At 46.1% G+C, this 23,500-nt stretch overlaps 1 protein-coding gene across 2 annotated transcripts in view; it reads left to right on the forward strand.

The window, feature by feature from the left end:
* Positions 1-23,500, forward strand: part of Wdfy4 (WDFY family member 4) — a 249,093-nt gene that overhangs the window by 155,032 nt on the left and 70,561 nt on the right. For both annotated transcript variants that reach the window (XM_037208721.1, XM_037208722.1), the window contains exons 41-44: positions 2,144-2,350; positions 3,677-3,728; positions 5,412-5,578; positions 19,479-19,627. In XM_037208721.1, the coding sequence (XP_037064616.1) occupies positions 2,144-2,350; positions 3,677-3,728; positions 5,412-5,578; positions 19,479-19,627 (575 nt within the window). The remainder of the gene's footprint in view (positions 1-2,143; positions 2,351-3,676; positions 3,729-5,411; positions 5,579-19,478; positions 19,628-23,500) is intronic.

Here is a 23,500-nt window from a genome sequence, read left to right on the forward strand (position 1 = left end):
AGGTAGCAACTAAAATAATGTTATGGTTGGGGGTCACCACAACATGAGGAACTGTATTAAAGGATTGCAACATTAGGAAGGTTGAGAACCACTGTGCTAAGTGAACCCAAGGAGACCCTTTCCCAAGGAGGTGACAGGGAAGTCAGGGGCCCCACTGCAGAGCTGCCAGTAACAAGGTGCCATAACTGAAGATGTCTCCAGCATTCACTTTACCTGCCACTTAGAGGTCCCCAGAGATGGAGGGAGCCCAGGGCCTTCCTGATCCTTCCACCCGGTGCCCTGGAGGTCCTCCCAGGCACTGTCATATCCGACAGATACTGCCCTGCCACATCTCTGCCGCTGCAGAAGTTCTGCCAGCATCCCTCCATCCCCTCTGACTTGTTCACTCGTTCCTCTGCTTTGTCCAAGCTCTGTCCGTTGTCTTCTCTGCAGATGTTGCTCTTGTTCTTTCTGTTCTGTGCCTAGACACTGCTGTTCCCATGCCAGGGCCTTGCCATGATGTATAGACGTGCCTCAGCCTGCCTTGCTGCCTAAAACTCTTTGCAAGATGCCGGTCACCCCAAATGCTCCTTCTTGCCTTTCCTATGTGAGAGATGTGCTCCCTTTGAGCCCCGTAGGGACCCATGGGCTATTTCACTTCTCCTCAGTCTCTGTCTCTAAGTCTCTGCACAGCTTTTTCAGGAGCAGGGGGCAGAGCATCAGGCTAATGCAACTGAGAAAACGATGAAAAACTCAGGAGGAAGGCAGGTTTCAGGGAGAGCCAAATCCACATGGTCAGCATCTCCCTCCCTCCCTTCTGCCCTTCCACCATCCCTCTTTCCTTCTCTCCCGCCTCTCTTGAACCTCTCACTCTTTACCCTTTCTTCCTTCCTTCCTTCCTTCCTTCCTTCCTTCCTTCCTTCCTTCCTTCCTTCCTTTCTTTCTTTCTTTCTTTCTTTCTCTCTCTCTCCCTCCCTCTTCTTTCTCTCTCCCTCCCTCTCTCTCTTTCTTTCTGTTTCTGCCTTTCTTTCTTTCATTCATTATTTCTCTTTCACACATTCATAAGAGCACACATGTGTGAAATGGCTGGTGAGTTTGAAGCACATGGATGAAAGGGTGAGTCTGGGGTGAGCTCCCTCTGCTCACTGAGCCTCATCCTGGAACAAGATCACTCTGTAGTTTGATCAGTGTCAAGCCACATGTCTGCAGGGCTGTCCCTGCCCAGGGACAGAATGCCCTGTGGAGGTGGAAGGGCCAAAGCTGCTTCCTCTGCCTGGGCTTCAGAGAGCACCAAGCCAAGAACTTGGCCTAACACATGTGCACATTCCCTTCTATTTATGTTGTTTTGGAAACATCTGTTGCTTCCATTACTGTATTTACCAGTCCATTTTGTGAAAAATTAAAATTTAGGACAAATGCCACCAAATATTTGAATAACTACAAAAGTTCATATGGAGTTAACCCTGCTGTTCAAATCAGACTAAAATGTGTCTTTGGTAGGTGTGGTATAAAACCCGAATATGGCCTACAAAAACAGTGTGGGCGTCAATGTGCTTTTAAAAAGGCCTAAAGTGGGGAAGTGAAAACCTCGCACACGAACTGAAGATTTCACGAATGTCATGTTATTTGCATGTACACCCGAGTTTTCATTTCTTGGACTGTTCTAGAACCCTTCCATATTCAAGCGTGGGACGGCCTTAGGATGGAAGGGTCCTCCCACACCCAGCCTTTCAGTTCATCACTGTGGATTCTGAAGTCCAGAGACGAGAATGACTTTCTCAAATCATCAGTCATCACAGGAGTGTCAGCCTCTCTGCTGCACCAGTCTGGGTCTCCCAGAGGAGCAAGCGTTATTTCAGAAGTCAGGGGCCATGGAAAAATCCATGTCCTCAGGGCCCCCTGCTACCTGCACAATCCCAGCAACAGACTAGAGTAGTGGCTCGGAAGGCCGAAGGCTGCTCAGGTTTCTTCTTCCCTCCTGACGCTGAAGGATCTCCAAGCCGAGAAAGAATTTCCTCCTCCTGGGCCTGGCTCCAGAGAGGATGCTGTATAACCCTGAGGGCTACCTAGACGGCCATCTCTGTCCGATAACCAACACTGGAGCTTTGGGGCGGGCCTGCGAGGGGCATGTATCTAAGTGTGGTGTTGTTTCTCTGCTTCCCAGAGGCGGAAAAGTAGCAGCATCAAGGCAGCCGTGGCCTGGGCCAGGATTCGGGAACAGCTCTTTGGGGAGCTGGGATTGTGGGGCCCAGTGACAAAATCCACACCCTGCTCCCAGTGGGAACTGGACAGGAGGGAAGGACCAGCTCGAATGAGGAAACGCATCAGACGCTTGTTTTCATGGGAGGCCCTGAACCAAGGAGGGTGTAAGGTAGGCACTGGGTGCGGTGGGAAGTGTACAGGGAAGTGGCGATGTGGCCTTCCTGTCTTTTTTGTTTGTTTTGGTTTTGTTATTTTTTTTTTTTAACCAAGACAGAGTATAACTAGATAAGTTCAACAGAGTCCTCAAGCTTAAACTTAAAGTCATTTAGGAGGGGAAAAGGAAGCACTATCCTTCCCCAGAACCTGAATGAATGGGTAGATGAGTGGGTGGTGAATGTGTGAATTGGTCATTCTTATTAAACCCTAATCCATTAACACAATGCAACCCACAGAAATCCAGGGGAATGCCCCCCTGGCGATGGCCACTGTGTGCTCACACGAGTCTTTTGTCATTGAACACTTTGTATCTGCACTTCTGGGGACTAGTTATTGCTCAAACAAATCCTGTAATAAGTTTTACAGTGAAAAATCTCCCAAACTCAGCAGTTCTGCAAGCTCAAACCGTGACCCATTTAGACCCAGTAGACCCAGGCTGTATTGGCTTCCAAACGGAGGAATCTGGCAGCCCCTGGGAGTTGGCTCTCCTGAAGCTCATGTAGCTAGGTCATCAGATACGCATTTTTGTGTTTTAAGGAAGAGAAGTCATTGGCTTTATTTTAGAATGGATAAAGGAAGAAAAGAAAAAAACAACTGGCAACAGTTTTTCATATCCTCATCAAGCATCCCTAATTTAAAATAGTTTGAAAGGCAGCCCCCCAAACACTGGGGTGCTGAGTATTTCCCCCTTCATCTGTCCCAAGATATGGCATTAGTTTTGTTCTCCAGTCTGTTACCCTAGCATCTCTACCCATGCTAAGCCCCCCTCCAGAACACTTATGAGAAAATTATATTTAATTTATTCAGTAGATGTTTGTACTTTTAGCTGTCATCAATGACTGGTGGCATGCTGCATTTTTTTTTTCCTCAAAATGTTTTTATTTAGGATTTGGAGGCAGGGGAAAAGGTTTCTTGTTGACTGTGTGGGTGACAATGCCAGAACTTGGCTCTGTAACCTGGTCATTGGTCCCTGTGGCTGTCCAGCCTAACTCCCTTCAGGGTGACCCACATGCAGACATCCAGCATGCTATCTAGTCCTGGTAACCACTGTATAAATCCTACTTAATGGAATACACAGTCTCTGCTCTCACTCAGAAACAGCAAACACTTGCATTTTACATGATCCTTTAGGATTTAGCATATTCTCCTTTTTGTACCTGAGTGTAAAGTAACTTGGGGGAATTGCACATGCTCATGTCTATCTGTAAATTTGTGGAAAGGGAGAGGGGTACAAACAATGTCTGGAGTTTATTTTCTCTTCTCTCTGGTCTTATTTCAGGAGAGCCAAGACAGAAAGGGTGCTGTTTCTCAGATAAATGCTGAAAACCAAGGTATTGAGTTTATAAATTTATCTTTCTCTTCAATAATTAAATAATAAATAATATTTCTTTCTTTTCAATAATCAAAAACATATTGCTGATTTCATTTAATATCTCACTAAAGATATTACTATATGTGTGGGTCTGTGGGGAGAGAAACTGCTGAGGAACCAGAGCAGTCTTCACACAAGCTCTCCAGTGCTGTGTTTCTGAATGAAGGGGATTTATTCCAGACCCAGACCTCTGTGAGTGGCAGAATTTTTAGTAAGCTTAGAATAGTAATTATGAGTGTCTCATTAGTTTGTTATATTGAGTAGACTTTAAAAGTGCCCTAGAGCAATTCAAATACATGTTTAGTATGTGGTCAAAACATGTAGAAGGATAATAAGGTGTCTTAGAATAAGACAAAAAACATAGTAAGGACCTTCTTGGTCACCAGTCCCTACAAGGGTATGCTCTGTGCAGTGGACAAAGCTGTGAGGACTGGCTCTGGGAACAGCGGGCATTTTTCTTTTTCCACCCGTGAGATTCCCAAGTGGGGAGGTGGTCAAAGAACTGAACTTTGGCACAAAGTAAATGGCTCATAGCTTTGCAGTCGTGAGCAATATGCCTGCTCTAGGCAGGAACACATTTGGGGCAAGTGAGCAGAGAAGGAGTAAGATGAGGACATCCATGCTGTTACCTGCTTAGCTTAGATCCAGATATCCTGGCTCTTGGCAGACAAATCTATACATGAACAGGAATGACTACAAAACAACATTTTCCTGGTGGTACAGATATAGAAGCCATCATGTCTCTAGAGCAGCAGGAAAGATATTTGTTGATTATGAAATAGCCACACAATGTAATACTTCAATACCATTTACATTATTGAAAAAAACTTTAAAATCGATTGGAAAAGTACTTATGACATAATCTTAAATGAACTTTTTAAGTGCAACAACATTATTATGTTAAAAATCACATATACACATATATACAGAAAAGATACCAAAAGCTATTTGGTCCCTTTGTGAACACTGAGGCTAACCATACCGGTGCAGAAGAGACCCGCTTCACATCCCCTTTAATTCAGTAGCCATGTGATCTTGGGCAAAGTCCTGAGCCTTATTCAGATTTTTCATTTGCAAACTGAGGGGGGGGGGATATTGTAGCTGAGATAGGACTAGATAGACAAATGCCACCACAGTGTCTAGCCCAGAGCACTTACTGGATGGAGACTGACACTCTTCATACTCCAGGCCACACAATATTATTCATTTATCAGTGCACCGTGGCTTTCCCAACTCCTTTAAAGAAGCAGCTAGGGCTTCCGTAGTTTGGAAATATCAGTGGCATGCTCGTAGAAGAAAGAACGATTTGAGGTTCAGAAGGAACAAATCCTAGACAGACCTAAAGAAAGATGCTTCATTGATCAGTGAGGGTGAATTTCAAAATGTTGCCTTACATCATTTGAAAGCTGTGGAGTGGCTAGGACTGGGCATACCCACATGGGCACCGCTTGCAGGTGTGCGGACTATAACACAGGGTCAGGCGGCTGTATCCCTCCTCAGCAACAGTGGAAGGGCACGTGGACCACTTCTACTTTAGAGCCTCACAGTTCCTCTCAGTGACAAAGGCGTGTGCTACATGTTCCCCATTGCAACATCATGTAGCTCACACCATGACAATGTGTCTGTTTTTACGATACTGCAGTTGAGCTGACATCCGAGGAAACTGAGATCAGGCCGGACGAGGTGGGGGTGGATTGTACACAACTGACCTTCTTTCCTGCTTTGCATGAAAGTCTGCACTCAGAAGATTTCTTGGAATTATGCCGGGAAAGACAAGTCATTTTACAAGAGCTTCTTGATGGAGAAAAGGTAATACATGGGCAGAGCAAAGGTAAATCCATTAAGACTGTCTGACAGGACAGACTGGAATGTTATCACTGGTGTAGGGAAGCTCCAATAACTTTCGCACCTGCCAACTACATAAACAATGAGCAGAGGGAGCAGGCTTCTAATTTCCCAGGCATCCAATATGCCCTGTGTCAAAACATCTACAATATGAGACTCAAGCTAACTATTGTATGAAATGTTTCCTAAATGTTTCCCTGGATCTTGTAGCAGTTCCCGAGCCTCCCATTAAAATCTGGCTTCCCTGAAAGGCCTACCCACACCTGGAGGGACACTATATTTTGGCATGCCTATTAGTATGTCCAAGTTGTTTCTATACCATGGCATCTCTGGGACATCACTCAGGCCTAGGGGTGAGTGAGTTAAGAGTTGTATGTGGTTCTATGCACATTCCATTGGATTTTATGGAGAGGAAGTATGCACAAGTCTTGGAGACAGGCCAGAGCTGGGTAGCAAAAAATTTTGGGTCTGGTGGGTAGTGTTTGGGAAGCCCAAGCTATTGTCCCTGGCATGGCCACAGGAATATGTATTAGCTTCAGATTGCTACAAAGAAATAATTATGAAAGGTTACTTATGAAAATAAAAAGTTTTATAGACCTAGAGTTCTAGAGTTTAGGTCCCCATTGGTTTGGAACTCTGTTGAGGTCTGTAGCATGGTAGAAGGATGGGCTGACATCTGGAGCCAGGAAGAGAAGGAAAGGAGAAAGAGAGAGGGGAATAGAGGGAGAGGGGAAGGAAGGGAGAGACACACAGGCTGCCATCCTATAAAGCTCTTTATGAGCACAATCCCAGTAACATATGTACCTCTCACTGGGCCTTACTTCTTAGAGATATATAGCACCTCCTAATATTGTCACCCTAGGGAACAAACCTTGACATGTGAACCTTTGGTGGATACTTGTCCAAATCTTACCAGAGAGCCATGGGGGGCACAATAGCGTTAGGATCTAAAAACAGAACGGAAGATGAAGCACATGTCTTAGAATAAATCAGACCCAAGTTCAAATCTCCACTGGCCACCTTTGTGGACCTGCTTTCTCATCTTTCCTGTAGCGCTCTTAGCATCCTCTTCATGCAGCTCTGGCAGGCTTAGACAGGATAGCAGAAGAGACTAATTGAGAATGGGGTACATGGGAAGTGCCCTTTTTCCCTTTGCAAAAAGCTTGTGGGCATCAGGTCTTGAGCAGAAACCAGGTTCTTCCCTGGGGATGTAGGCCAAGGAGACACTCCAACCAAACATGAGGGGACAAGGTGCACCCAGCAAACTGTGTAAGTATTGCAAGCAGATGCATGCCTGAGATTCAGGTCCAGGCTGCCCCTGAGTTGGTGAGGGGGGATCTAATTGGGGCCTGCGGAGTGAGTGGGCTGAGTTTCTGGGAACAGATGACAATCCAGACGTCCGGGGATGGGCATGTGAAGGTCTCAGGGACTGTAGCACATTTCTTAGTCTCCTTGAAGGAGTTGTAAAGCTGGATTGATCTTTCCCAGGGTTGTATAAGAGGATTGACTTGAAATGCTGGCCACTCTGGCTGCTGCCAACCTTTCAGCAGGCATTTCGCCTGCACAGCCACCAGTCCCAGCATGTTTATGGGCTTCCATGGTACTGGTTTGGGTCACCATACAGGCTATCTGCCTGGAGCGCTCCGCTTATGTGAACCTTGCTATGGACTCTGCAGCTAATCTTATCTGCTCCCTGCTCTGGAACCTGAGAGTCGATGTGTCCCTTTTTGCTTCTTCTACTGCCTCCTGCATTATCTCCCACTGTTGCTCCTGAACCCAAAACTACCTTTACTTGCCCGCCTCTGTCATTACTGATTCTCCTGACCCCAGGGACCCGACAGATACGCATACGTATATATGTATATATATTCATCATGACCCATAGCTGAGGACTAATTGCTAACAGTTGGCGTCTATCCACATATTAACAAGCTCACAAAGGCAGTTGAATATTGGGTAAACGCCTAGTCAATTGATGAGAGCTAAGAGACCCAGGTTTTCTGTAGAAACATCTTTTGCCTTACATCCTTAATGGATTGGTTATATAAAAGCAGCAATTTTGGGGGAGGGATAAATTTCCTCCCCACAAGATATTTTCCAATGCCTGGGGATATTTTGTCATGACTGGGGCCAGGGGATTTGCTACCAACCCTTGGAGGTCAGAGGCCAGTAATGCTGCTACACACGCCACAGTGTATACGGTGGTAAAAAGAGCATATGGGGCGTAAACCAAGTGCCAGCTTCCCCCTGCTTTCCTCATGGGAAAGGGAAGCTGCTTCATGCTGCCTGCATAGAGATTCTTCTCAATGTTTTGGTAAGAGGAGAACCAGAACCATGCAGCTGGGTGTGGCAACACAGACTCTTAACACTAGCACCTGAGAAATTAAAAATATAATATAAAGTAAAAGAGGCCAACCTGTTCTACAGAACAAGTTCCAGGACAGCCAGGCTACAGAGAAACGCTATCTCAGAAATAAAAAAAGTAAAACAAACTAAAAATAAATAAATAAAAATAAAACAAAACAAAACAAATAAAAATAAATACATAAAAATAAAACAACAAATAATAAATATGAAAGATGCTCAGCCCTGCAATGCGTTATATTAGCTTTTCATTGCTAATGAATAGCCATGAACTTAGTGACTTGAGACAGTGCACATTTACTACCTCAGGAATCCGGCCCTGTAGGACTCTGGTTCTGGCAGAGCACCACAGTATAGGGATGCTGACAAGGGCTGCAGAGCCTTCTGGGGGCTCTGGGATGCATTCCTTTCCAGGACTATTCAGATGCTGGCAGACTTTGGTCCATGTCTCTGTATGTCTGAGGTTTGATGGCTGTCAGCTGAGACATCCTCAGCTTCCTGGGAAAGGCCTGCATCCCTTGGCCCGTGGTCCCCTCTCTCCATCTTCCCAGCCAGGCAGCAGTGTGTGTGAAACCTTTCTTACTGGTGAATCTCTCTGCTTCTGCCTTATCCAGCTTCTGTCTTCTCTTCTGTTGCTACTTTCTACTGGACTCTTTGGCTGCTGCAATCAGGAATCACCTTGGCCTCACCAGATGATCCAGAAAGATCACCAGAAGCCAGGCCCCCTCAGAGTGGTTGTCTAGCCTAGTGTGTGTGGGAAAGGCAAGCTGGGATCCCAGGAGATGTTTGGGGTTATAACCTGCTGTGTTGGGTATTCCCTGTGCACAATACTCATTTAATGTCCATTCTCAACATCTGGGAAAACCTCTCTAGATACCCAGGTGTCCTTATTCGTCCAAGACCAGCAGGGTGGTGGTGGAAGTCAACTCTTCCTGGGCAGGACAGTGGGCAAGCTCTGAGGTTTATAGGCCTGACCCAAAAGAGTCCCAGTTCCAACCTCTTGCAGCCAACAGAAGTCCTTGACACATTCCCCGTGTCTGAGAATCTTGTTTTTGCAGATTGTATGGCTTCCTCAGGCACATCCACCATCCAGTGACAGCTTTCTTGCGGTCTCATTTGAGTAGATCAGAATCTGGAACACACAGGGAACTGTCTTTCCCACACAGAGCGGGGCAGGCAGCAGGGACTTCACCCTTCCTGGGTTTTACTTAAGCTTCAGTCCTCCTTAACTTCCCTGTTACACAGCAGGAAGCTGTCACAGTGTGTGGGCTGCAGCAGCAGGGGTCCCCAGGATGTGCAAACACAAGTGTTTGAATCCCAGCAAGGAGTAGGGGCGGGCACTGAAACTGCCAGCTCCTACTTAGAGTCTCTGTACCTGCAGGGAGAGGCGGGGGGTGGGGGCGGGTGGGGGTGGCAGGGGTGGGGTGGGGTGGTGGGGTGGGGAAAGAATCCAGTATCAGCAACCTGGAACAGAGCAGACATGGGTACCAGAGGAGTCTCATCCTGGCTGAGCAGTGGTGCTTTGCAAGTGTCGCTTGAATTGGTTGTGTTGGTTGTTGAGTTGAATTGGTTGTACTTGATGCTTGTAGTCTCAGGTAAGCAGTAGGAGCTGGGAGGGGCTTAGTGCCCCCCTTGGTCACTGGAGAAGCAGGTCAGTGTGGGGGCCATGGGTGGAGAATACACTCAAGGCTGTGTATAGAGCCCTCTGGAGTCCCAGCCTCACCTCTCCACTTTCACCACCAGCAAGCTCAGCCACTTTGATCCTTAATGGAACTTTCCAGAGCTTCACTTTCTTTATCTTCAAAATGGAGTTCTCTACTCCTCATCTGTCCATTTGTGGCAAAGTGGCAGGAGGTGCTGCATGCCTCAGCCTGAGACTCCCTGTGCTGAGCTCCCTGTATCTGGACCTGAGGAGGGAGCTCTCAGCCATAGTGCTGTGGTTGCTGCTGCCCTTGCAGACCTATCTGCTTGTTCTCTACTCCTAAAAACCCCAGGACCCTGGGTCATGGCCCCAAGGATAGGGAAAAAAAACTGTCAAGAGATCTGTGAAGCAGGAATGCCTGTTTAGATGGATGATCTCTTGAGGCAAGGAGTGTCAGGGACTTGCTGTGGAGAACATGCCCAGTGGGCGTCCAGAAGAGTCCGAATGGATCTTTTTGTCTTGTGAAGATGGTGGAAGGTGCATTAAAGGTCAGAGTGAGGCCCAAGAAAGCTTTGACCTGCTGGAATAGGGCCTCTCAAAGTTTGAAGGCATTCCTTGAGATATAGCCTTTTCTGAGGAGGAAGAAACTTACTGTGCTTGGAGTCTAGACCGACAGGTGGCCTCAGGATTTAGAGACTGAGGCAGGGAGAAGTGTGAGGAAACAGGCCCCAGAAACTCATGTGGGGCTGAAAACCTATGGTTCAGAGGGAGGAGTCTGCTCTAAACCAGAGACAACTAGATAGAGCTGAGCAGGGGGAACAGCTTCTGGGCCTGCTCCACTCCCCACACGTCCACCATCCAGATGCACACAGTCTGACGTCTACGTATTGGTCACCACACCTGCTGCTCTTCATGTGATTTTTCTCCTCTCTCTAATGTCTTCTGAATCTCTGTATTGGGCAAGTGACATACATTGTGCCCCCTCTTGATCCTTCAGTAGCCTGGAGATAGTGCTTTAGGGTTCATGTACTTCCTATGTAGTTTTTCATGCTAACGTTGTGGAGTGGAAAGGCATCTAAGCACCCAGGAACTCAGATCCCCTGCTAGGACTCAGTGCTAAGCATGTGCCCTGCCTAATGCATAGGTGACATTCTCAGTCTCTAGGACATGGTTCTGGGTCCACTGTGGCCTTAGCCCTGGTCTATAATGACCTCATCCCTGGTCTACCGCGGTCTTATCCCTAGTCCACCATGGCCTTACGACTGGTATATGGTGACTTATGTATGATGACCTTATTTCTGCTTTGCCATGGTTTTATCCCTGCACACTGGAATATTATTCTTGGTCCACCACTGCGTTTGTCAAACATGGAACTTGAATTTGAGGAGGGATGAGTGGGTGTGAGGATCTTCGAAACATGAACACACTCAAGCAAATATAAAGAAGGTCTATCCATGTCTTCACAAGACCCTGGGCTACCGGGGGCCTTATGGAGAGCCCGCTCCAAGGCCACCTCCAGGGTAATGCAAGAAAATCCTTGAAGGCGAGGAGAGCTAGGCTTTTTCTATCTGAGGGTATTTAGAAATAAGTGTCTATCTATCTGACTGGTAAAACAAGAAAACACACATGCTTTCTGATGTTAACTTCTCTTTTACTTCATCTTAAGAATGCTCTCTGACTGTCTCCACACAGCTACATAACTCCACATTGTTACATTCTATACATACATGTCTTTCTTTATGTACATATGGCTATACATCTCTGTACATAGTTACATCTGTTTTCACATGGCTACACATCTTTTACATATATTCTCTTCTACATCTCTTTTCTATACAGCTTCATCTTCCTTGTCTCCACACAGTCACAACTCCACACATCTCATTTCCATAGCTTTCTCAGCATACAGCTCGTTACACAGTTCCTAGGCACAGCTCCTCCACGTAGCAGCAGCTCCTTCACAGAGCTCTCTCTCACACTTACTCATACACTTATTTCTTCTAGATTATTCACTCATTCTTTACTCACTCACTCTTTCACTCACTCATTAGCTCACACTTCTCTCATGCTTCTTCATCTCTCACCCAGCCACACACACACACACACACACACACACACACACACACACACACGCACACGCACACACTCTCTCTCTCACACGTACACGCACACGTGCACACACTCTCTCTCTTTCACACACACACACACACACACACGCACACACTCTCTCTCTCACATACACATACACACACACACACTCACATGCAAACGCAACACACACTCACACACACACACTCACACACACACACACTTCCCTCACATTCTACAGCCGCTCTCACATGGCTCTGCACAGCCATCTCTCGCCACACGGCCGCTGCTGCTCTCCCTCAGCCAAACTCTGGACAATTATGAGTTACATTTTCCAGGGCCCTACCCATACTCATAACACAAGATAAGTCATGTAGTTTTGTTTAGGCTAGTAATGTCACATTGACCCATGCACATAGCTCTAAGTTGGTGAGGAGTCCTAGACAGTAAACCATGGGCTGAACCTTGAGCAGTCAGGGTAGGCGCAGAAAGGGAGCTACTGCAAGGACTATGTCTTGATGTAAACAGCCTGACCTTGATTTGGCAATAAACAACACCTGGGAATTAACCTTTGTATATTTTCTGCAGGGGCAGCTTAGTCTGTTTTGGACTAGCTCTACGGTCTTTGCAAAATGTGTAAAAGGCTATCTTTGAGACTGAGAATACTGTTACTTTCCTGTGTCAGTAAAGAAGAACATTCTGGTATTATTTCTATACATCAGAATTATACAGCTTAAACAGAAATCCACAGCTAAATGTGTGCCCAGAGATGTAAAACACACCACCAAAGGGCTGTGGAAAGCACCCCACAGCTGTTCTTATAGGGAGGTATAACAATGGCACCTGAGAAAATTACAGACAGAAAACAACCAGTTTCCACAGCCAATGACCCCACGGCTTTGCCAGGTGGGGCTCCCATCAGGGAGTTATATGTCTGGTGGGTCAACTTGTCAAACACCAGTCGTCACCTGTATACTCCCACGGCCCTCGACACCAGGTCTCCCACATTTTCTACATTTCTAAATAAAAGCCTCGTAGGAGAGGGCGTGACAGTGTATCCATGTTTGCCCCTCAGAATCCTCATTCTTCCTCTCCTGTGCTGCCTGAAGAGCCTTTATTCTTATTCCTAGAGGCCCCAGGGCATAACTTCCTTCTAGTGAAACTGGTCTGTCTTTGCTGAGACCTTTGCAATTGCAGGATCTGTCTTGGACCTGGGAAAGCCACAGCCCTGGAACTCCAGGGTGGCTTCAGCAGAATTCATTTCCTTGTGCGATCAGCTGAGCTCTAGTCCCCTCCAGCAATACCTGGGAAGGTAATTACTCTGTTACTCTGCGCTGCCTTTGCATCATTGATTAATGATTCCCAGAACCACAGCACATTTCCCTGCAAGCATCTCCATTTGTCGTTTGTGTGGTGGGTTTAATGCATGTTAATTGTGGACCCGTCAGTCACTACATTCTGGGGTAGTATCTCATACCCTTCCACTCCACTTCGGGATCCATCCAGACTCACTCCAGTGTTGGTTTCTTTGTGCTGTTTGTTATTCTCTTTGATTACATGAGAAATTAAACAACTGATTATTCTTGCATACAAACTTATTGAAAAATGTGACTTTGACCTTAGTAACCAGCTCAAAGGGAGAGATTTTTGCTCTGGACAGCTATCTCACACGCTCTTCCCAGGTATCTTTAACTAAAGTGCTTGCAGGATGTTAGCGAGGGTACTAACTATGTTGTTTCCAAACTTCCTGTTTTGCTGAATCACCAGGGCTTGGTAAAAAGCACAGCTGCCCATGACATCCCAGATTAATGGCTTCTAAGGCTCTCTCTCTGTGACATACTTTTTACACAAGGTGACTTTTGAGTTGACCTATAACTTACCTTCTTCATTTCTGCTGTATGTGCATAAACTCACATGCATGCATATGTATATGCACACACATGCATGTACATGACTGGCCTTTTCACAGAAGTGCTACACACACACACACACACACACACACACACACACATATACACATGCACGCACGCATGTGCGCGCCTTCCTTCCTTCCTTATCCCTAATCCAGCCTTGGGGTCACCTCCCTGTGAATTACTTTCTCCCATGAAGCCTGTGCAAGACACCCTCCACTACACTTTCAAAAGCTTGTCCTTTCCCACCATTGCTGGACAGCAGTCTCAGACCACAAACATCTTGAAGGCATGATTCTATTCCTTTGCATTTCCAATGGATGGGGCACTTGCTAATATGCTGTGTAGGAGTAAATGAATGAAGGAAAATATGCTTAAATCAGATGAAACAGCCTTACTGGTGTCCTTGGCTCCACGTCTCGGTGTGTGTTCTTTAGATCATCTACACCAAAATCTTCTAGGTGTGTTCTCAAAATGCTATTTCTTTTTCTTTCTTTCTTTCTTTCTTTCTTTCTTTCTTTCTTTCTTTCTTTCTTTCTTTCTTTCTTTCTTTCTTTCTTTCTTTCTTTCTTTCTTCCTTCCTTCCTTCCTTCCTTCCTTCCTTCCTTCCTTCCTTCCTTCCTTTCTTTCAGATTTATTTATTTATTATGTATACAGTGTTCTGTCTGCATGTATCGCTGCAGGCCAGAAGAGGGCACCAGATCTCATTACAGATGGCTGTGAGCCACCATGTGGTTGCTGGGAATTGAACTCAGGACCTTTGGAAGATCAGCCAGTGCTCTTAACCTTTGAGCCATCTCTCCAACCCTCAAAGCGCTATATCTAAGGCCCAACTCTGCACCTACTGAACTGAAATACAGCTTGGGACTGTGATGTTTGAGCAGCAGCTATGATAACTGTTACAGATTCTACTGTTTCCAATAAATGTATTTTTTTTTTTGTCACTGTGACAGAAGACTTGAGGAAAACAACTCAGAGGAAGCAAGGTTTATTTTAGCTTATCGTTTCTGGAGGTTCTGGCTCCACTGCTTTGGGTATGAAAGGGAGAACATCATGGTGGCTGTAACATGTGGCAGGGATTGATGGCTCACCATATGGTGACCAGGAAGCAGAGAGAGAACATGAGCAGCCAGGGAAAGCCATTCTCTTCAAGGGAAGGCCCAAAGTGACTTACCTTCTCCAAGTAGGGCTCACTTCTCAGTAAGGCATGAACTGGCAAATCCATCAGTGGATTAATACATTGATTAGGCTGGAACCTCATGATCCAGTCACCCCTCAATTAGTCCATCAGCCAGCTGACCACCAAGCCTTTGGATCTCAACAGTACTTCAGATCTCAACAGTAACAATTCCCAAGACCCTTACACCCAGGTTTAGAGTACCCAGCGATCCTGGCTAGACACACTCCCACACACCACTAATCAAGTGCCAATAAACATATCCTTAGTGGGACAGTGGTGGGTGCTGTGCCTTGAATTGTCTTTGGGACTTGTGGTGTGTTTCACATTACGCTAGAACAGGCAAACCGTGTCAAAGCCACTACTTTCCTTCCACCTGGTCCCAGAGCCTGCAGAAAAAGGAGGGAGGCTTTGTCATAGCTGTTCACTGTGGAAGTGGCACAGGCAGGCAGGCAGGGGGCAACCCTGCTCCTTGTCTCAGAGAGAGAAGTCCCCACGTAAAAGAGACCCAGCACTATGTTTCTCTGTATTGCCGCTGTGTTGACACACTCAGACAAGCAGAATCTCCACATTGCTTTAGGATCCTTTTCTCTCATTACTAAAGTGACTGATGCTCTACATCATTGTGATCCGCTTAGAAAACGTAGAAAACTGAGTTTATGGGAATCAACACAAATATGACTTTCACAGTCTGTCCCCCTTTTCATAGTTTTAGTTTAGTTTTTCTCAGCAATCTTTTTTTTTTTAATTACATGAATAACCAAACTCTTATGCCTTCAGGTGCCAAATTGATGGATCCAACCACCTAAGAATCAAATCAGAAAATATTTTTGAAGCATTGTGTCTGTTCTGAGCTCTTGCAGGCTCCAAGCCTCACTTAGCTTTTCTCTAGACAATCCAGTACAACGGTGTAGACGGTGCTGGCGTTGTATTAAGTATTAAAAATCATCTAAAGATGATTTAAAGCAACAGGAGAGAGAGAAGGGACTTGAGTATCTGTGGCATTTGGTAGCAGTGGTCAGAGGTTCTGGAAACATCCCCAAGGATACCAAGGGATGACTATACCCAATCTGTTTGCTAGCCCTAATAGCATGTACTGAGCACACAAGGGGAGTGTAAGAACACACTATTGTTCATCTACTCACAAATAGAAGAGAGAATAGACACGTGGCAGATCCATTGCTTCCAATGGCCCCTCTGGGCCTCACCTATGAACTTGAGTGCTGCACCAGATTACAGACTAATGCTGCCACAGACAGCTTCCAAAGACACGTGGTTGGCCTTGCCCTTTCTAGATGCACCACTGAGGTCTTGCTTGGGGCCATGTGCCCTGGTAAGCTGCCACCCGGTGACTCTGGCTGTCATTTCCCTCACATTTCATCTCCAGCCTCTCTGGCTTTCCAGACAACCTGTTGTTCATCGTCTGCAGATGGAGGTGTATTTACTTTACTTTACTTTCTTAGTTATCCACCCACTGGGAATGACTGCACATCATCTAGCAGGTCTTTAAAAAGTTCTCCTAGAGAAACAAAAGTTCCCCTTGTCTCAAGTGATCGATCGATAGCGTCAAGGCATGAGGGATTTCTTAGTCATGAGTAAACACGGATGGAGCCCTCTCAGGGCTAATTTAAATGGAAGAGCAGGTAATAGTTCACTTGGGCTCATTTTCTAGTTTTTAAAATGCCATATCTTTTCTAAGAGAATCAATTTTTAAGCTATTAACCCAGCTCTCTTTAGACATTTTCCTCATGGTTTGGTTTATTCTGGTTATTACTTAAGCCTCCCCAAAGGGAAGCATCAGATCAGATTGTGGTATGTGCTCCAAAGCCCCCACTGCAGGGACTGTGGAGGTTTTAATGGGGGTGATGCTTGGGAAGGGGAGAAGTTTTGGGGGTGCCAATGCTGGTGTTCATACTGTGTCTTCACATATCACCTCATAAACTTGACGGGGGAACCTCTGAATTCCACCTGTAAAGGATACAAGAAAAACAAGTTTAAACAGCCTGGGATAACACTTTGTTATCAGTCTGTGTTGTGATACTCTACTAAAAGACTCAAGGCGTGCTTACCTTATAAAGAAAAGAGGTTTCCTTAGGCTTATGGGTGGCCGAAGGCCCACATGTGGTGATAATCTTCCGGATGGCAGAGTCTCAGGGTGACACAGGGTATCATGTGACAAGACACAGGAAGTGTGTGTGAATGTGAGTCTTCTCATCTTTTTCTTTTAAGGTCAGCACTCAGTCTTTTTGCCCCAATGAACCATATGCTAGTAACCACCTCCACAGAGGCCCTCCTCCACACCCTCATGCCCCACAATGGGCAGCAAACTTTGCTTCCTTGGGAGGTACAGTCAAACCGGATTCACATTGTAGGCCCTTCTTACAGTGCTGGCAATCTTGTGCCGCATTGCAAGGGAGCCATTGGCAATAGCTGTGAGAATTTAAAACCTCACCCCGGGCCTCCTGTCTGGTTCCTAGAACTTTATTCCTCAGATGTACCCTGCAATTCAAAGTGACATGTGCAGTATGAGGGTGGCTGTTACAGCCCTGCATGTGCCAAATATTTTAAAGTAAGCTTAAATTCATGAAAAATTGGTCAAATAAGCTGTGTTGGAATAGTCTGTAACTATTAGTGCAAGTCAGACGTGTCCACAAGAGGCTGTTAGGAAGGCGCCCCAAGGGGGGCTGCTCGGGGAAAAGACTAGCTGTAACTGTGGAAACACGTTGCTTATGCCACATCAGGAGCAATGTAAAGAAAGCCTTATTTGCATTCAGAAGACCTTTGGGAGGCAGACAGCCATTCCCTGATTCCTGGCCTGGGCCCCCTCAGCCCTGAGTGCCTTTCCCATTGGCCCCACCAGCTCAGACTGTCACTGTGTGGACTGAGCCTCAGCATGGGTTTGCTGGAACAAACCGCAATGCTGGTGACTGTGGCGAGACGTCTACTTACTATTTCCTTTTTTGAGATGGTCTCATTTGTGGTCCAGGCTGGGCTTCAAAAAAGCTTCTCAACTAATCCTCCTGGCTCAGCTTCCCCAGTAGCTGGGAATATAGGTGTATGACACTTTCAGCCTTCAGATCCATCCCCGTGTCCCCCTCCCCCCCCCACACACAGACACAGACACACACACACACACACACACACACACACACACACACACACACACACACACCTTCCTTGCCTCAGAATTCAGTACTGGCATTTGCAGGTAAGTGCCACATTCTGTCTTTGTGTTAATGTCTCCCCCACACCCCTGCCCCTTTATACTTCAGTGTTGGCATTATAGCTGTGTGCCACCACTACCTTTCGGTTAAGCATTTGTAAGGATGGCAATACCTGGAGAAATACTGACTTTGGCCATATTCTTAGTTCCTTTGGGTTTTATTCATCATTCATTCATGCTGGAATCTGAATCATTGTCACAAGTCAGAATCCCCGGAATGCTAGCTAGGATCTCCATGTGGATATGCTCTCAGCAAGTATTTTGGAGTGGGGAAGTCGAGGCTGGCCTGGTACAGCTATAATGCAATGCCTTCAGCTGATCACACCCAAGTAGTGGCTCTGAATTGAGACAAAGGGGCCCTAGCCTCATGACTCCATGTTGACCTGTTGCTAGGGGCAAGTTGTCATTGGGAAGAGATATGACCCTGCTCCATGTGCTCCCTGTCAGTGAAGGAGTGTGGGCTGTGGTCCAGGAGCAAGTGTCTACATGGACGCTGAACATCCTGTACTCACACTTGTCTTGGTTTTGCAGAGACAGCAGTACCAGGCTTGCATTTTGGACATACCTGGGTTCGACTCCTGGCTCAGCTACTCACTGGCTGTTACCAGATAGTCCCTGGACAACTGCTTGTCCCCAGTAAAACTTGCCTCATTATGAACTGGGGAATGCTTTGTTTGTTAAGGGGCTTAATGTAAGAGAAAGGACTTAGGAACTACAGCAGTAAGTCCCAACAGATACATCTACAAAACACTCCCCAAAATAAAGGCTCAGAGAACATTGCAGAAGAGGGGCCAGAGACAGGCAGGAAAAGCTGAGAGCAGGAGAAATAGTCTTCCCCAGGGAAGAGCACACCAATTGGTTATCCAATACCAAATGTCAGCCTGAAAACATACAAGTAACCTTACACAGACTGAACAGGTTGTATTTAGGAATATATATGTATATACGTATACATCCCATGTATGTAACAAAATTTAATGGCAAAAAAGGCCTCAAATTTGAAAGAGAGCAAGGAGGGGTATATAGAAGTATTTGGAGGGAGAAAAGGAAAGGGAGAAATGGTATAATTATAATATTTTTTGGTTTTTTGAGACAAGGTTTCTCTCTGTAACAGCCCTGGCTGTCCTGGAAGTTGTTTTGTAGACCAGGCTAGCCTCAAACTCACAGAGATCCATCTGCCTCTGCCTCCCGAGTGCTGAGATTAAATGTCACCCAGATGGCTAGATCAGGGTTGTTGTGTGTCACTGGGTAAGATGAAAAACTACTACACAGGGGATTCAGTGTAAGTGTGCCACATGGGTTGTGATTGGGATAGTCGGCCTGTCATTCTTTCAAGCCTCTACCGCTGTCACCTCCAAATGTCCTGTGAGTGGCTGGTGATTGGCCCCCTGATCTTCGCAAGAAGCATAGGCACGTTTCCCACGCCTACAGTCTGACTCTAGCACCTTCTCTCCCTGCAGGTGTCCCAGAAGGTCCCCCTGGTGATTGTGCAGGGCCACCTGGTCTCAGAAGGGATCCTGCTCTTTGGCCAGCAACACTTCTATGTCTGTGAGAACTTTACTCTGTCTCCCACAGGCGATGTCTACTGCACCCGCCACTGCTTATCCAAGTGAGTTCTCTGATTTCCCCGCAGATTCCTCCAGCCCCGCCTCCTTCCAATGCCCTCTCTTCCTCTTCCTACTGTTTACGGAGGGTTTAGAACCTGTGGCCATGGCTATCCAAAGCCAGCTTCTGGGCTGGATAACATGTTGCCTGGCAGTCCCTCAGGTCTCTACTTCCAGGAAATGTTTTGTAGCGCTTGAAGACCTCCCTCGGGTTATTTAGATATCAGACTTCAATCACATCAGGTTACGCGGTCAACAACTGGCTGGCTTTGGCCATCATTCTACATGAAACAATGGCTGCTGGCCCTTCATGCAGAGGCATTTGAGTGCCATAGCCAGCGCAGACAGGCTTCTTAGAAAAGAGGTTGGCACACACTATCATTCTGGAGCAAAACATACATGATGCAGGGGCACTTACGTGACCATACTTGGGAGGTATCCTGGTACTGATATGATAAGGGGGGCTGCCTGAGGATGTGGCTAAGATCTAACAATGGGTAAGATTTGGATAGGACTTTTGAACCATCATCCAGGTCCAGGTTGGGTGACACTTGTGTTATCCCAATACTCAGGAGGCTGGGGCAGGAAGATCCCAAGTTTGAGGCCAGCAGAGGCTACAAGTGAGAATCCTATCTCGAGTAAACAATATAAAGCAACCAAATGAGGAAAGAAACTGGAGTCTCCCATCTTTACCCCAACTAGGAGCAGACATCGCCAGCAGGAAATCCTAAGGCCTTTCCATAGTGACAAATGTTTGGTCTTTCAGGATTCAACTAGCTCTTACCGACCACTCTGTGTTCTGGAAGGACATCCATTCAAATTCAAACTGACAGTGTTTTGCAGGTTGTCAAGTTGTGTGTTTTCCATGGTCCTTGCACTTAATGGATAGAGAGTTTTTTCACTGACGGTTGCAAAGGTTCCTATGGTAACCAAGTAACTTCTTAGCCTAGTGACTTTGCAAGTGGCTTACCCCAGAGTCACCTGGAGGGATCATTAGAACAGAGTTCCGGACTCTGCCCTTTCTCTAGTTTCTAATTCAGTAGATCTAGTAGGATCTGATATCTTGCCAGCTCCTAGCTTAGGCTGATTCTATAGTCATGGGGGACCATACTTTGAAAACCATTGTTTTTGAATGTTGGCAAAGAATTCAGTACTGACCTCTCAGTAGTAAGAATTTTAACTCCCAGTTGTCATGATTTCCAGCTTGTGTCAGAAAGCCGGAGTTAAAGGGTGTGTAGAAGAGTGTGTGCCAGCCCATCCAATTTAGATTAGGGTTGAAATTTGCTTTATTATCCTTGCTGACCTCCTCTCCCCGCTAATTTCCATCTTTTATTCATATCGAAACCTCTCCTATTACTACAAGTCTTTGATGCTTTTCCAAAGCTGGAGGAGTGTAATTAATACTTGGCACACTCATCCCATCTTCTTGCTCATGTTTTATGGATACTGATCAATACGGACAGTGGGTCTGCAGGCTGGTCTTTGTAAGCTGATGGAAGCTCTCTGCTCTTTCTAGTTGCTCAGCATGCCCATGTAATGACATGCATAACCCATCGCTTCACGCTTCATCTGAGCTTGGATTGAACGGGCCTTAGATAAGATCCTATTGATCAGCTACGCTTTGTTTTAATCATCAAGTTGTCTATCCCTGCAGTTGTAAGAGAAGCCCAACAGTCAGGCATTTTGCTTTGTAATGGCAAGAGTGACTTCCTTGTCTGGAAATATACTTTTCTAGAATGCAGGCAGAGTGGAATCAACTGACTACCTTTGGGTATCTTCAGGAAATGGCCTGGGTATTTTTAGTCACCCGAAGGAAATGTTTGTTAATCCGACAGCCACCCCCCCAACCCCACCTGCCTGATCTTGTCTACAGCCTGAGAAAGTGCTGGCACTACTAGAGAGGCAGCTCTCCCAGCCAGGCTCACAGATCATGTCAGATCAATGGGGCTTAAGCCTTATTTTGATCTGGAGACTAAGGAAGATACATAAATAAGCCTGTTAAAAATAAAGCCAGGCCAACCCTGAAATGCTTCTCTAAAAGCCATCAAGTTGAGCACAGCTGAGCATTAAACCTTGGAAGGGGTTCACTGATATACCATAAAAACAATCCCCAAATAAACCCAAGAACACTGTGAGTGCCCCATCACTGGACTTAGGCATCTTCTGCAGAACTGAAGAAGCTCCTGAGAAACTCTTAGTTATACTGGGTTCCCTCCATGCCTGGGAGTTCAGGGCCTGTGTTAGTTCATTAGGGCTGTGAGGAATTAAGTGGTCTAAAAGAACCACAGAATTTTATAATTACACAGCCTTATAAGCCTAAAGGACAGATCAAGGTGTCAGCGGAACCCACTTTCTCGGCTGCTCATGGGAAGAAGCCTTTCTTTCCCCTTGGTTTCTAGTGTCTGGTCAGTCCTTGGAATTTCTTGGCTTGTACATAACATCCCACCAACTACATGGCTGTCTTCTCTCTCTGTCTTTACATCGTCTTCCTTGTGTGTCTCTGTGTCCAATCTCCCCTTTTATGATGTCATCGGTTGTCTTAGATTAGTGCCCATCTCATTTATTTTAAGTGTATAACTTCTATAAATGTCCCATTTTCAAATAAAGTCATATTCTGGCATAAACAGATCTCTTTAGAAAGTCACAATTCTACCCCATAACAGTGGCATCCACTGGAACCTTAGTTATTAAACCCGATCCTCCTTCCGTGTCCATGGGCAGTGTTGAGCATCATTTTTCTGTTGAATTCAATTTTGCAAAGTTACTAAACATTCATCTCATGCTTGGTAGCTCCAAAAGACACAAAGAGATGAGACCACTGAAGAGTATACCATCCCTGAGAGGTTCCAGCCATAAATTTCAAGTGTCATTCCGACAAAATCAAGTGACTTCAAATAGGAGCAAACTGGAGGATATTTTATTTCGAAACTTACTTCAGCTGTCAAAAGCAGGCCGCTCAGTGTCACGACTACCATTTACCTGACATAGTGGATTTCCCTAGTGTAACTATTAAGAGTTATACCAAGGTCACTCTAGACAATTTCATATGTCAAGATGGCTGCCAGGAAGTAGAACTCTGGACAGCATCCTCTGAACTGTAACAACAGGTCCACCTATTGATGAACAGGCACCAGACGCCTCCTTCTCCTTTCCCATTCACCCTGGATGTCTGAGTGCTGATTTATTTAGCATGATGTGTAAGATGAATTGTTACCCAAAGCACCCAGTGGCACCTGTATGAATACTGTCCCTGATGGACCTCAACTTGAACTTCTATCAGTGAATTCAACAATGGATGCAGTTTAGCTTTTCTGAGGATCCATGACTGTCGATTCTGTCCTCTATGGTTATGCGGTTCCGGTAGGCGTGAGAAAATGGCTGTTTCTTTTCTCCCCAAAGCCCCCACCATTCAGTTCACAGGGTTCAGGGGAGCATCAGGGGACAGAAGCCATAAGCAAAAGCCTCTGCTTTTGCCCAGCCTGCACAGGAGGTGCTGAACAGCTCTGTGGAGGACCTCTAAGGTGTAGCGGGTGTTTTCTGAGGGTCTCATAGCAGGGGCCTGTGGGGGCACAAAAAAAAAATGAGTGGTTTGTCATTCCCACCAGATCTTGACCTGGATGCTGTTTGGCTTAAACCAAGGGTGGGAGTTAGAATTATCACCATTGCCCCTCTGAAAGTCAGAAATATTTAGAAACAGCTCAACTTACACCCGCAATGGCACCAGAAACGTGCAATGGGTCTCAGCCAGCAGCAGCTTTGAATTAAAGCCTCATGGCCAAAACCAAAACCACATTTCTCTCTGATTAGCCCTACAGCGATGTGGCTCAGAGCAGAGGGTCCAGGAAGGCTGTTCTGAGGAGGGCCAGGAGGGGTGATAA

The sequence above is a fragment of the Peromyscus leucopus genome, chromosome 9 (genome assembly GCF_004664715.2).
Source record: "Peromyscus leucopus breed LL Stock chromosome 9, UCI_PerLeu_2.1, whole genome shotgun sequence".
NCBI lineage: Eukaryota > Metazoa > Chordata > Mammalia > Rodentia > Cricetidae > Peromyscus > Peromyscus leucopus.